This window comes from Gossypium raimondii, chromosome 10 (assembly GCF_025698545.1).
Source record: "Gossypium raimondii isolate GPD5lz chromosome 10, ASM2569854v1, whole genome shotgun sequence".
Lineage (NCBI taxonomy): Eukaryota > Viridiplantae > Streptophyta > Magnoliopsida > Malvales > Malvaceae > Gossypium > Gossypium raimondii.
Genome location: NC_068574.1, coordinates 18342451 through 18358664, shown reverse-complemented (window position 1 = coordinate 18358664; position 16214 = coordinate 18342451). Strand labels below are relative to the sequence as shown.

Below are 16214 nucleotides of genomic sequence, written 5' to 3'. Positions count from 1 at the left end.
TCGGGCCCTAACCACGCAACAATCAGCAATACTACTACTACTCCAAGCAAGCATTTTCCTTACAAGTTTGTTTTTCTTGTAATTAATCGATATGGCTAGCTCAATGTCCCTTAAGCTTGCATGTGTGGTGGTGTTGTGCATGGTGGTGGGTGCACCCCTGGCTCAAGGGACCGTAACCTGTGGTCAAGTCACAGGCTCCCTCGCACCCTGCATTAATTACTTGAGAGGGAATGGTGCTGGTGCCGTTCCCCAAGGTTGCTGCAGCGGCATCAAATCTCTCAACTCCGCCGCCCAAACAACACCAGACCGGCAAGCAGCTTGCAAATGCATCAAAAGTGCGGCCGCCGGCATTCCTGGCATCAACTATGGTATTGCAAGCGGACTCCCAGGCAAGTGCGGTGTCAACATCCCTTACAAGATCAGCCCTAGCACTGACTGCAGCAGGTTCGTATGAGTTGTTTCATTGCTTATGCTTATTAATTGCTCAACATTTAATGTTGTGTTTTTTGTTGTTTCATTTGCAGGGTTAAGTGAAGTTTTGGCATGGAAAGTTCACCAGCTAGTGGAAGCCAAAATAACGATAGCTACAGAATAAATATGGATGTTAAAATCCATCCATAGGGATAGCAGAGGAGTTATCCTAATTTAGAGTTGTGCGTTGTGTACTAGGTCGCTTTTTGCGACTATGTAATATTATCTTTATCTACAAATTAATATCACTCATTATTTTGTGTTTCTTCTATACCCTTCTCTCAAGCATTTTATATCAACATTCACGTAGTCTAATAATAATGAAAATCATGATTACTCAACCCAAAGTTTAATTAAATCAATTTATGCACCGGTTCTGTTCTTTAGTTGCATGTACCGGATGCAATCCCCATTGAAATCTGTTTTGTAATTGAAAGGTTATACAACTTGCTATATCTATCGACATATTTTTAATTGAAAAATGTTGGGTTCATTCTTACATTACTTTAAATCTTTGAAGTGGACGACTCTTTTGGAGACATTATTATATGTGATTGTGTTTCTTTTTAAATGAAAATATCAAGTTTTATAAAAATATAATTAAGAGAGATTATTCATCTGATCATTTTGAGATGTAGATCAAAGTTCATGATCATTGCGCATAGAACGTTTTATTGAGATTAACTAATTAAATTGGGCTCATTTGATCCGCTTGAACTTGTCCAACTCGTGGAACATATGGAGAAGCTCATCTACTTAAACCTTTGGTGGTTCAGTGAAACTCTCCAGTAAAACTAGAGTTACCAGAGTAATTAATGTAAATCCTAAGGGATAAAGATGTATAGAGTTTAAAACCCTTAAGACTCATCTTGTAGATAAGTACTAATCTCAATCGTTGATGTAATTCAATCTATACTATTGGATCTAGGGGAGCTCAACTATAAATAGAGATCTCCCCCTTCATTTGTAATCATCTCACACTACACCAAAACAGGGTTTTAGCGGCGCTTTTTTAGGTCTATAGCGGCGTTTTTTAGCGCCGCAAATACTTTTAGCGGCGCTTTACGAAGCGCCGCAAAGATCGCCGCTAATGACAGTGTCGGTAACTTTAGCGGCGCTTTTTATAATAAACGCCGCTAAAGATCAAGACCTTTCGCGGCGTTTTCTTTGCAACGCCGCTATAGACCATGGTCTTTAGCAGCGCTTAGCCTAAAAAACGCCACTATAGACCATGGTCTTTAGCGGCGCTTAGCCGAAAAATGCCACTATAGATCATGGTCTTTAGCGGCGCTTAGCCACAAAACGCCACTATAGACCATGGTCTTTAGCGACGCTTAGCCAAAAAACGCCACTATAGACCATGGTTTTCAGCGGGGCTTAGACAAAAAACGCCACTATAGACCATGGTCTTTAGCGGCGCTTAGCCAAAAAACGCCACTATACACCATGGTCTTTAGCGGCGCTTAGCCATAAAATGCCACTATACACCATGGTCTTTAGCGGCGCTTAGACAAAAAACGCCACTATAGACCATGGTCTTTAGCGGTGCTTAGCCGAAAAACGCCACTATAGACCATGGTCTTTAGCGGCGCTTAGCCAAAAAACGCCACTATAGACGATGGTCTTTAGCGGCGCTTATCCAAAAAAACGCCGCTAATTTTGGCAGATTTGAAAAAAAAATTTTCAGCCCCCCTCCTATAAAAACAAATCAGAAGAAACCAAATCCAACCAACCAAATCTAACCAAATCTATATAATATTTAAAATAAATGTCAATAAATAAAATAAAATTCGTATTATTCTGACAGAAATTGTAAAAGTTAAAATAATAATACCAAAGTCAAAATTGAAGTATATTTAAACGATAGTCTAAGATGACGGCGGTTGCGACTGCTGAAACATCTTCATCATATTCTGAAGTTGCTGCTGGAGTTCATCGAACTTTTATGTCGTTCGATTCCTCATGCAGCCTCTACTTCCCTCATTGCATTTGCTTCTCTCATTGCCAATCTTCTTTAAGTCTGCTGCTAGCTTGCTCATACTTCGTTAAACCTCGACTTCTCTCATTGCTACCTCTGCTTCTCTCATTGCCAGATCTCGCTTTAAGTTGTAGCTGGAGTTCTTCATATCTTTTGAACCTCGACTTCTCTCGATGTTGCCTCGGCTTTAAGTTGTGTAATTTGCTCACTCGTTGCAGCTTGCATCCGAGCTATCTGGTCTCTTAACCTCGAACTTGACTTGAGCCCGACTCCCGAATGCATGTATTGTTGCGAAATGGATCCAAAATATTGGGATGGGTTAACAAAAGATCCTTGAAATCGAACCCGACCATACCTTTCAGACCCAAAACTTCAAAGATAATCCGGTTATCAATGTCGTCAATATGAACAGAACTATCATCGAAGCAATCGCTTCAGACTCGCCTTTTATCCTTGATTTTTCCTAAAAATAAATCACATAGTTAAGAACGCAACATATATTAACAAAACAAATGCAACATAACTTAACAATATTTGCATTACAAGAAATGTAATAAAAACATTAGAAAATAAACAAGATAAATAATTAAAACAAGTCAAGTTGTATTAAGCAAACGTACCATAATTTCTGCACTTCAGAGTCATAGGGTTTCCATCTTTCTTCCTATAGTAATGTCAAAAGTTGAAGGCGTCCAACTTTTGACCCGACAACACTTCCTACAATACAATAGTAAAAATATTATTTGATAGAAAGTAATAAATATCGCCAAGATTAAAAATTCAAAATACCTCGGCTGAGCTACACACGCAAAACTTCTCGACCCAAATTGTGCGTGAATTTTGTTTCGCCTACTACTTGTTCCAACTCGTTCACGATCCTACGTTATGAAATTATTAGTACGTTAATTAGTAAATACTATAAACCAAAATAATTACAAGATTTTTGTAGTAACACATACCTCTCCTTTCTTCGAAGTCCAAAATCTAACGACTTCTTCCCACTGGTACCTCAGCATTCCCGGCGTGACATTTTGTAATCTCTCGTCGAGTGTTGTTTTTGTCTTAAAATAGTCTTTCTTTAAAGTGCTCTTATGGTCTCTCCATCTTTTTCCCAATGCCTTCTTTACATAAGCATCGGAGACCTCTAGAGCAAATCTCCCCTACAAAAAACACAACTTCAGAAAGTAAATGTAAACGAAACTTAAACTCAAGTATTATAAATGATATACACATTTTGTTACCTTAATGTTATCGAGAGCTTGGTTCTTGTTACTCTCGGGCACTTTATGCCATGACTCGAAGTTAATTTGCAACATATTTGCATTCTGTGCTAGAATGCCTATGTATCCTGCTACAATGCCTATGTATCCTGCTACAATGATCATTGTACTTAGGGATGAAACCAAAAAAAAAATTTGGGAGACAGAATTAAATTGTATATTTTTACAATAATAAAAATACAATTTTACTATTTTAATAGTCATCTTTATAATTTTTAAAGAAATAAATCAATTTTTTATCATTTTATGGGAAAGTAAAATTTTAAATTTTATAAATTATAAAGGTATATAAATGGAAAATTTTCTATTTTAGGGGGGCTAGATACTGGTTGTACTTCATTCCTTCTTGAGTTAAAGAATTTATTGAGAGCATTTACTCAAACACCTTGTATGCATTATTTTCTTGTGTCTTTTCAATTCTCTCATTGCTCTTTCGTTTCAAGTTACTTCCACTATATTTTTTGCTAACATAAAGAATTTTTAGGAGAATTCTCACTTTTCGAGTGTTAGGTTGATTTAGGTAAATTTAACGAAAAGAAATCACCACAATTTATCAAATTTAAGTTCTAATCCCGTAATAATAAAGTTAGACGTATGTTTGATGAAAATAAAAACAATGAGATTCACTCCTTACAATAAAATTTCTATGTTGCACCTAATTTAACATATTTGGACAAATGGTGGATGTTGTGTAAGAAGTTTACCATTCACAATATGATACTTATAATTAAGATGGGTTTGTCTTAATGTAACCTGAATAAGAAGGTAACATTTTTAAATAAAAATAATTAGAATCTATTTTATTAGTTCTTAATTTTCAATATTTTACTAGTTTGAAACGATTTTAATTATTATCGCTGATTAAATTTTTAAATTTAAATTCAACCGATGGATATAATACAATTCTAACAACATTGATGTATAATTTTGTGTTATAAATTCTTAAGTTTGTGAATTGTTTATTTTACACAATAATTTTATAATAAACTATATGCTAATGAGATAATTTATTTTACTAAATTATCATTAATGCTCCTGATTAGGAATGTGCATACCAATTTGAATATCTCATTAGCATATTCAAACACATTTTGAATACCTCATCATAAATTTCATTATCTTAGAATCTAAACACATTTTATATAAAAATGTTATTTTAAATTTAAGTGATGTTTTGATTGAAATTTTAAACTTAAGTTTAAATCTTATTATAGTATTTTTTATTTAAAATATGAAAAGATAAAACACCCTCGTATTAATATTTTTTTACTTTATATTAAAATTATTTAGTAAATTCTCAACTGAGTTAGTACCTAGTTGACTCTTGACTCCAACTCAAATAAGGCTTAATATAAGTATAGATAGATGAGTAAATTTTGAATATTTATTGTTAATGTAATTGTAAAAATTTTCCTTTACGGTGTAATGGATTTTAAAGGGTTTATTCTAAAATTTGACTCCAAATTTGCCATCGAGCTTTGCTCTAACAACACACTTAGACCATGGGATCTCTCCAACATTTTCGGTGAAATTAATTTTTTTTGCTACAAGTAACCAACGAGGAAAGGGTGGAGGAGAAGAGTCTCGATTCACCTATGATAGGATGAGAGTTCAAGATGATGAGTTAAGGAGGGAGAGAGATAGGGTGCATGGGGGTCATTTGTGAGCAATCCTAAGCGAAAGATCACAACAAATGGTTCTTAGCGAAGAGTCGTATGCAAACTGCTTCCAAAAGAGAGTTGTTTACAGATTGCTTCATGTCTTGCAACGTATCGAGATGGAAATATAACAATAACATTAAATTTTTTCACATGGCCTCAGAGAGGCTAATACAATCCCAGACACACTAGTTAAATCTGGCACCCTTAGGAGTCATTTATTTAATGTATTTTGGGATAAATTTGTGGTGCTCTTGTATGTGTTTTTTTTATAGTAGTGGTATGCTAGTGCAGCATTTGAACATGCCTTGCACGGATGCTTTTTATGAAACTGTAAGCCGACTAATAAAAACGAAGTTATAAATAAACCGTACATCTATCTACCCACCGTCTTCCCTATACCATTTATCCCCGCCTTACTTTGGAAAACATTTAGGAGGGTTTCAGATTTTAAATTTTAGATTTATATTTCAAAATCCATAATCATTTTTTAAATTTATGGATCTACTCTATTTAGTTGGATTTTTAATAAATCTAGAAATTCAATATATTTATGCTAATATACTCATTTCATTCATTAATTTAAATATCAAATGAAATTAAAATATACATGTTCTAAAACATATCATCATTAGGCTCATCATTTATAAATATTATTTGTGAGTTCAAATTTCATCTTCAAAAAATTTGGTTTAAATCTAAATATATTTCTGTTATAGTTAGTTATATTTATTCTATTTTAATTCATCAAATATGTATTACTTTTATTGCACTTGTAAACTGTTATTATTATTTCTTTTATTTGTTTGGAATATTAAAAGTTGAAAGCCTTTTTTTAACACTCCATATTCGTATAACTTTTTTTAATATTAGAACTATTTTATACAGGGCGAAATTAGAATAATTGTTTAGGGCAAATGAAATTTTAATTTTTATAGTTTATAGTTAAATTAATATTTAATTGGTTGAAGTTTAAGCGTTAATAACTTATTTTAAATAGATATAAAACATTCATATATTTGTAAGTGTTCATAATATTTTTATGCCATTTAATGTATGAATTGATTTTCCATATTTTTTTATTGACTCTAAGTTGTCTTTGTATTTTGTATAATTTTTATAATTATTTAAATTTAACACTAAATTTATTTTTTTTACAAAACGTTAAATTTTTATACCTATATGATATTAATATAAAAAATAATTTAATTTTCAAAAAGCTTTGAGCCGACATATTCAAATTAGTCAACAACCTAACAAAACAAGTGGTTGAGGTTGTTTGTTGGGGCCGATATAGGTCCGACTCATGTCGTTCACTTCGAAAATAATGGAAAAGACCGCCTGTGGGGCCAACAAGGTAGATATAACATGAATTGAATGACATGTGGCTGGTTGTAATACCCCATTGCATTCATTGCTTCATTCACCCCGTATTGAATGTGATATATTTTTTCTTTTAGGGAGATTTAACTTACAAATTCATACTTATTTTTTTTCATAAGCGGCGAGTAAACTTTTTTTCAGTTGGTATTTCGGTTTAATCAAATTATTAAGCTAAAAAAATTAACCCATCAATTAGTATCTAAGCTACATATTTTTTCAAATTGATACCTAAATATTTTTATCATAAATGATACTTAAAATATTTTTTTATTATCCATTTAACACCAAAATGTTACACTCATTAAAAAAATCTAATCAATAATAGATTGACATGTAAAATTTTAAAAAAATTAATTATTCTCTTCTCTCTTTTTTTCAATAATTTCCCTCATTTTAACTTTTTTCTTTCTTTTTTCTTCCTTTATAATGTCTAACAATGACAACAAATGCAATGCTCAAAATTCACCCTCCTAAGGTTGAGACTATGGAGATTAATTTTCTTTTCAAAATATCACCTGTTTGTTAGACCTGTCGCCATCGTAAAAGTTCTTTCATTGATCAAAACCAATTTTTTTCAGAATCAGACCAATCGGTCATACTTTGTAGGGGTGAGCGTCTAATCGAATCAAATGAAAAAACTTCGAGTTAATCGAGTTGACGAGTCTTATTTTATCATCCTAAAATGATTTCAAATTTTATCGAATCGAATCGAATATATTTGTTTCCAGTTAATTGAAAAAATTACTTTGGATCCTTGTAGCCACTGTCACCCATCATTATCAAATTTGTCCACCGTAATCAAATGTGTTATTAACTTTCATCCCTTCATAATTTATTTAATCTTTTATATACATGTTAGCTTTTTTACTTGCTTAGTTGCTTCAATTATCTTCTAATTCTTGTCACCATATATTTTGAAATTAAAAATATATTAAATGTAAAAAGTAATTTTTAATAAAATTTATTTTAAAGATAAAATGTGAAATTGATACCAATAGAAATTTTAACACAAATAATGTATGACATCATCAATGATACAGCTTTAATGAAATTGATAAAGATTCAAAATGATTAAACAATTTAATAATATAAATAATAGAAAATGTGAAATTTAATTTATAATATAAATAGTAGCCATAAATAAAATTATTACTATTTAGGTTTAAGGATTTTTTTGGGAGGATTTTGATTTTTGATTTGGGGGTAAAAGTGGGAAGTAAAAGTTTTGGGGGAAAAGTAGAAGGGTTTGGGAGGGTGAGCGAGAAAGAGAAAGGGTGGGGGAGTAAAAGTTTTGAGGGGAAAGTTTGGGGGTTTTGGGTTGTAACACCCCAAACCCGACCTAGATGTTAGGACCAAGCTTGGAAAGCTACAACAAATCATTTAAGAAATTCTCACTTTTAACTAATTAAAGTTTAATTGTCAGAAAATGTTTAAATAGTTGAACTAGTGTAGAAATATAAATTTGAAATCTGTAATTCAAGATAAAACAACTATAGCATAAGTTTAATTTAAACAGAAAATTACTAAATAAGGATGACCGAGCTCTCGCCATGCCGACCCGCCTAAGTCGATGAGTTACCTGAAATTCAGTCAACAGAAAAAATGAGTCAATAAACATAATGTAATGGCCTGAATTTTCAGTGGTGTCGGAATGGTAATTCTAGATCACTAAATCTGACAAATGAGTAGAAAATATTATTAATTTAGTGAGTATAAGTTAAATGCGAAGTTAGGAAAATTTTTGAAATAGTGAATAGTGTACTAAGAATAAATATTAAAATAATTAGAATAAAAAATGAGGTATCGAAACCTCAAACTCATCAATCAAGCCATAAATATTTTTAGAAACATTTATAGAGTGCCATTGAATTGATATTAAAGTTTCGTTAGAAAATTCTAACGTTTGGGTGGTTAATTAATTAAAAAGGACTAAACTGAAAATAATGTAAAATTTGTTAAAAGTGATTAAACAGCTTAAGTGGCAAATAAGGAGGGACTTAAGGCATAAATATGCTAATATGGAATAGTTGAGACGGCATAAGAGAAGAAAAATCTGAAAAAGTGATGTAATAAGGGCAAAATTGGAAATTTTGTAAAAGTTAACAAATAAAAATCTTAACTAAAAGAGTTTCTAGGCAATTCATCATATTTCTCAGCAAAAAACGCCATTGAAGAGTCCATCCAAGCTGGTTTTTCATATATTTGAATCATATTGAGAACCCGAAACAAGTCGAGGAAAAGAAAAAGTAGCTGATTAGTCCCTGAACTTTTACAAATTCAATAAATCGACCCAGGTAAGTTCATATGGCTGAAATTTAATGATTAAATGTTAATTTCATGAATTATATAATGTATGATGAAATATATATATTTATTGATGAAATGAGAATAAAATAAAAATGTGAAAACTGAATAAATGATCAAATTGAGCGGAACACCGGATTAGAGTACTTCTGATCAAGTGACAAAGTGATAAGTGATAGCTTAGCTACACTTATCTGATCAAGTGACAAAGTGATAAGTGGTAGCTTTAGCTACACTTATCTGATCAGGAACAAGTGATAAGTGGTGACAAAGTGATAAGTGGTAGTTTTAGCTACACTTATCTGATCAGGAACAAGTGATAAGTGGTGATAAAGTGATAAGTGGTAGCTTTAGCTACACTTATCTGATCAAGTGACAAAGTGATAAGTGGTAGCCTAGCTACACTTATCTTATCAAGGACAAGTGATAAGTGATCATACGTAAGACCATAGTTATACTATGGCAAAGTGAAAGTGAAGTACTCAATTTTCCGTAACCGTTCCTTAATTTTGATCAAGGATGGTAAGTGACAAATGGGCCCAAAGGAATTATGGTAAAAGAATAAGTAGTAGTGAGTTTATAACAAGGAACTCACCAAAGATTGTGGTTGACAGGTAAACTTAGTAATGGTGTATAATGTATAAGTGTATAAATGTTTGGTAAGATTTATGTTTGGTGCTTATGAACTTACTAAGCTTTCTATAAGCTTAATTGTGTGTTTATTGATTCTTGTAGATTGACGTATTTATACATTCAGAGGATCGGATCTACACCAAGAATCACACTATCTAGATTTACTCTGGTAGATTTTGTTAAACAACTTTTTGGATTTATATGGCATGTATAGGGAATTGAAGTAAAAAGTAATAGAATGAATGACTAAGTATGCAAAGTAAATTTGAATGTGATGGTTGTGTTAGACATTGAACTATACATGTTTTTAGTTTGAAATGGTTGATTGGTTGAACTTCATTAGTATTTAAGTGAAGTAGGTGAAATACTGAAATTGGTTGTGATTTGAAATTTGCAGGGAAGGTTAGATAATTATAAAGGGGTTATATTGAATTTTTTTAAAAAATTTCAATGGAACAGTTTTTGGACAGCAGCATTGATGTAACTGTGAAAAATCACCAAAAATAGTGGAAATAGAATTATAAGTTAAGTGAGATATGAAATTAAATCTGAATGAGTATACTTTCACATGAAAGCAATAGAGTAAGCAAAAGAGTTATATACTTTTAGATATTTGAATTTTAGTGAGACAGGGTCAGAATGATTTTGAAGTCCTCTGTTCTGACTTTAGAAATTCAATAAAAATTGTAAAAAAGTAATTATGAGTTATAAATTATATTTTTAAATTCCTTAATGAGTATATTTTAAGTAAAAATAATTGGAAGCACCATGTCAAGTCTGTATAAGGAGATAATTGAATTTTAGTGACGAGAGGTCAGGGTAGTCTATTAGTGAAACAAGGGAGACTTAAACTAATAAACTATACTAATTGGATAAACCAAAAATTCTTAAAAATTTATGGTGAATATTTATATGAGTCTAGTTTTAGGGAAAATTTACGGATCTAAATTTTGAGTTTCGTAGCTTGAGTTATAATTGATTTAGTGACTCCTGCGCAGGTGGACAGCTTTATTGTGAATGGTGAAATTAATTTTGAAAGTAAATTTTTATGCCCTGAACTTTTAAGTTAAGTCAAGTAACGCCTCATGCTCGACTCGGGCAACGGTCTTGGGTAAAGGGTGTTATATTTTATTGGTATCAGATCCCGGTTTAGCCGGTTCTCGGAATATGTGTGAAGTGTAAAGTGTTTAGAAATACATGCCATATAAATCTGTGATAGTGTGATGCGTATGATCCGATCTAATCTTTGTTATTTTCATATATATTCTCCAGTTATAAAGATGTCAGATATACCTGAACGAACTAAGTAAGAAGAAGTTAATAGTAGAATACATAATTCTGAACAAAGAACAAGCAGTGATGTTCCGATCTCCCAAATGCAAGAGCAAGAATTAAAGAATATGATTTATGAGATTATGAATCAGTGGTATATTGAAATGAGGCAGGAAAGAAATCAGGCTGAACCACCTCCTCCCCCTACTGCTCCATCGATGGTACCCCCGGTTACTCCTCCACCTCCTACAACGACTGAATCTAGTAAGCGTTCTCTATTGGAAAAGCTTAAAAAACTTGGAGCCGAAGAATTTCAGGAAGGACTGATGAAGATCCCGTCAAAGCTGAATATTGGTTACAGAGTTTAATAAGAATTTTTAAAGAAATGGCTTGCTCACCAGATGATTATTTGAGATGTGCTGTGTCCCTATTGAAAGAAGAAGCTTATAGTTGGTGGGAGACGATTGAGGTCATGGTTCCAAAGAGAAAATTTATTGGAATTTTTCCAAAATGAATTTAAGAAGAAATATGTAAGGCAGCGGTATTTGGATAAAAATAAAGGGAATTTCTCGACCTCGCCAGAAATAAATCGATTGGTGAATCTGAAAGAGAATTTGTTTACCTCAGCAAATATGCCCGAGACATTGTACCTACTAAAGAAGAAATGTGTATCAGGTTTGAAGAAGGGTTAAATGATGAAATTAGAATGATGATTGGGGGTAATGAAATCGAGAGTTCGTTGTTCATCGAATCGTGCTCAAAAGCTCGAAGAAGTATACAATAGAAAAATGCAGCGGGATCGAAAAAGTAAAGAGCCATTCAAAAGAGGTGCTTCTAAGTCATTTTTAGATTTGCCAGTGAAGAAATCTAGAGAAGAAATTAGTCGAACTACATTAATGTTGGGAAGATCGGGTAGAGATAGACCAAGACAATCTGATTTCAGGGTATTCGATAGACCTGCAGCAAGTGTGAGCGGTGTTCAGAATGCTCCCCGGCCTAAGTGTCAATATTGTGGAAGATATCATTTCGGAGAATGCAGGACCAAGATGGGGGCTTGTTAAAAATGTGGGGCTACTAATCATCTTATTCGAGATTGTCCCCGACTGTAAAAAGATGAAGTGGAACAGAAAGAGATACAGAGAACCATTCCCCAAAGAAGTAGACATTCGGGCGGAAGCGATTACTACGAGGACTACCGTTCGGTGCACGGGGAATCAGTTGGTCGATCAAAGAATAGAGCACCAGCACGTACCTACGCCATTCGAGCAAGGGAAGAGGCTACGGCTCCTGATGTAATTGTTGGTAGTTTCTATCTTTATGATGTTATTGTTTATGCATTGATAGACCCTGGATCTACTCATTCATATATTTGCACTATGTTAGCATCTGAAAAGAAATTATCTGTTAAGTCCACTGAATTTGATATACAAGTCACAAACCCATTAGGTCAAAGTGTGATGGTTAATTTGATATGTCGTAATTGTCCATTAAAAGTGAAAGGCTATGAATTCCCCGCTGATTTGATGTTGTTACCTTTTCGAGAATTTGACATTATTCTTGGGACGGTCTGGTTAGTGAGACATGATGCGGTAGTGAATTGTCGTGATAAACAGATCAATTTGAAATGTCAAACGGGAGATATAATCTCAGTTGGGTCTGAAAATATGGGTGATACAGTCAGAATTATTTCAGCTCTCCCTGCTCAGAGGTTATTACGCAAAGGCAACGAAGCATTCTTGGCCTATATCATGGATACTCAGGGTTCTGATTTGAAGCTCAAACAAGTGCCAGTAGTGAATGAATTCCCTAATGTGTTCCCTGAAGAGTTACCCGGTCTACCACCTGATAAAGAAGTTGAATTTGTAATTGATGTGATCGCCGGAACAACTCCTATCTCAATGACACCGTATAGAATGGCTCCAGCCGAGTTAAAAGAGTTGAAGGCGCAGTTACAGGAGTTATTAGAGAAATGATTCATCAGACCGAGTATGTCGCCCTGGGGTGCACCTGTCTTGTTTGTGAAAAAAAAGGACGGTTCTCTAAGACTGTGTATAGATTACAGGCAGTTGAATAAGGTAACAGTAAAGAATAAATATCCTTTGCCTCATATTGATGATTTGTTTGATCAGTTGAAAGGTGCTGCAATATTTTCCAAGATAGATCTTCAATCTGGGTATTATCAGTTGAAAGTTAAAGAGTGTGATGTGCCGAAAACTGCCTTCCAAACTCGATATGGTCATTATGAATTTTTGGTGATGCCATTTGGTTTAACCAATGCCCTTGCTGCTTTTATGGATTTGATGAATAGAATTTTTCAGTCATAATTGGATAGATTTGTGGTTGTTCATTGACGATATATTGATTTATTCAAAGACAGAGTCCGAACATGCACAACATCTAAGGATTGTATTACAGACTTTGCGAGAGAAACAATTGTATGCCAAATTCAGCAAATGAGAATTTTGGCTCCATGAAGTTGCATTTTTGGGTCATATTGTATCAGCTCATGGAATAAGAGTGGATCCAAGTAAGGTAGCGGCAATGGTAAATTGGAAAGTTCCGAAGAATGTTATTGAAGTGTGGAGTTTTCTACGATTGGCATGTTATTATTGTCGATTTATCAAAGATTTCTCAATGATTACCTTACAGTTGACTCGATTGCTACAAAAGAATGTTGAATTTATATGGTCAGATAAATGTCAGCGGAGTTTCGATCAGTTGAAAAAGATGTTGACAGAGGCTCCAATGTTGACTCAACCAGAATTGGGTGTACCATTTGTAGTATATAGTGATGCATCTGTAAATGGGTTGGGCTGTGTACTTATTCAGTCAGGCAAAGTGGTGGCATATGCTTCTCGGCAACTGAAACCGCACGATAAGAATTATCCTACACATGATTTTGAATTGGCAGCGATCGTGTTTGCTTTGAAGATAAGGAGACACTACTTATATGGTGAGAAATGTTACGTGTATACTGATCATAAAAGCTTAAAGTATTTAATGACTCAGAAAGAGTTAAATTTGAGATAGAGACGATGGTTAGAGTTGCAGAAAGATTATTATCTTGTCATTGACTATCACCCAGGGAAAGCAAATGCCGCAGCAGATGCACTTAGTCGGAAATCATCATTATTTGCACTACGGGCATTGAATGCTCATTTATCTATTAATGAGGATGGTTCTGTACTAGCAGAATTAAAGGCTAAACCCGTGTTCTTTCAATGGATTCAGGAGTTACAGGATGATGACCCAAAATTGATGATAAAACGACAGATGGTTCAAGATAAGTTAAGCTCAGAATACTCCATTGATGAAAATGGTATGTTATATTATCGTAATAGAATATGTATTCCGAATAATTTAAACTTGAAAAATGATATTTTATCAGAGGCTCACAGTAGTATGTGTTCTATTCACCGGGTTAGTATAAAAATGTATTGTGATTTGAAGAAAATGTATTGGTGGCCCGGAATTAAATGGGAAATCTGTGAGTATGTAGCAAGATGTTTGATCTGTCAACAGGTGAAAGCTGAGCATCAAGTGCCGACAGGGTTGTTACAGCCCATTATGATTCCAGAGTGGAAATAGGAACATGTTGCGATGGATTTTGTATCCGGATTACCAGTAACTTCGAAGAAGAAAGATTCGATATGGGTGATTGTTGATCGGTTAACTAAATCAGCATATTTTATTCCAGTCAGAGCAGATTATCAGCTTGAAAAGTTAGCGGAGTTATATGTGTCTGAGATAGTGAGGTTACATGGGGTACCGACATCTACTATTTCAGATCGAGATCCGAGATTTACCTCGAGATTTTAGAGTAAATTACAGGAAGCTTTAGGCACCAAATTAAATTTCAACACAGCTTTTCATCCCCAGACAGATGGGCAGTCAGAGCGAGTGATTCAGATTTTAGAAGATATGTTAAGGTGTTGTATACTTGAGTTCGGCGGTAGCTGAGAAAGGTATTTACCTTTAGCCGAATTTGCTTATAATAATAGTTATCAAACTAGCATTAAAATGGCACCGTTTGAAGCTTTGTATGGAAGAAAGTGTAGAACTTCATTATATTAGTCTGAATTAAGTGAATTGAAACTGGTGGAAGTGGAATTGACTCAGGAAACTGAAGAAAAAGTTCGTATTATTCGAGATTGCTTAAAAGCTGCCTCCGATCAGCAAAAATCATATGCAGATTTGAAGAGAAGGGATAGAGAGTATAATGTGGGTGATCGTGTATTTTTGAAAGTGTCACCGTGGAAGAAAGTTTTGCGGTTCAGCAAAAAAGGAAAACTCAGCCCACGATTTATCGGGCCGTATGAAATCATTGAAAGAATCGGTCCGGTAACATATAGATTAGCTTTGCCCCCGGAACTTGCAAAGATTCATAATGTGTTTCATGTGTCTATGTTGAGACGGTACAAATCAGATCCATCACATGTAATTCCTCATACGGAAATAGAGCTTCAACCTGACATGACTTATTCAGAGGAACCGGTGAAAATTTTAGCTTGGGATGTTAAAGAGTTAGGGAATAAACATGTACCACTAGTTAAGGTGTTATGGAATCGACATGGATCTGAGGAGGCAACCTGGGAAACAGAGGAATTGATGAGATTTCAGTATTCGAATTTATTTTCAGGTACGAAATTTCGGGGACGAAATTTCCAAAATGGGGGGAGAGTTGTAATGGCCTGAATTTTCAGTGGTGTCGGAATGGTAATTCGAGATCATTAAATTTGACAAATGAGTAGAAAATATTATTAATTTAGTAAGTATAAGTTAAATGCGAAGTTAGGAAAATTTTTGAAATAGTGAATAGTGTACTAAGAATAAATATTAAAATAATTAGAATCGAAAATGAGGTATCGAAACCTCAAACTCATCAATCGAGCCATAAATATTTTTAGAAACATTTATAGAGTGTCATTGAATTGGTATTAAAGTTTCGTTAGAAAATTCTAACGTTTGGGTGGTTAATTAATTAAAAAGGACTAAACTGAAAATAATGTAAAATTTGTTAAAAGTGATTAAACAGCTTAAGTGGTAAATAAGGAGGGACTTAAGGCATAAATATGCTAATATGGAATAGTTGAGACAGCATAAGAGAAGAAAAATCTGAAAAAGTGATGTAATAAGGGCAAAATTAGAAATTTTGTAAAAGTTAACAAATAAAAATCTTAACTAAAAGAGTTTCTAGGCAATTCATCATATTTCTCAGCAAAAAACGCCATTGAA

General features: G+C 33.6%; 1 protein-coding gene across 1 annotated transcript; it reads left to right on the top strand.

The window, feature by feature from the left end:
* Positions 1-742, top strand: LOC105776311 (non-specific lipid-transfer protein). Its single transcript, XM_012598896.2, has 2 exons — positions 1-444; positions 525-742. Exons 1-2 carry the CDS (start codon positions 92-94, stop codon positions 532-534), a joined length of 363 nt encoding a protein of 120 aa, XP_012454350.1. The 5' UTR covers positions 1-91; the 3' UTR covers positions 535-742.
* The last annotated feature ends 15472 nt before the right edge of the window (positions 743-16214 follow it).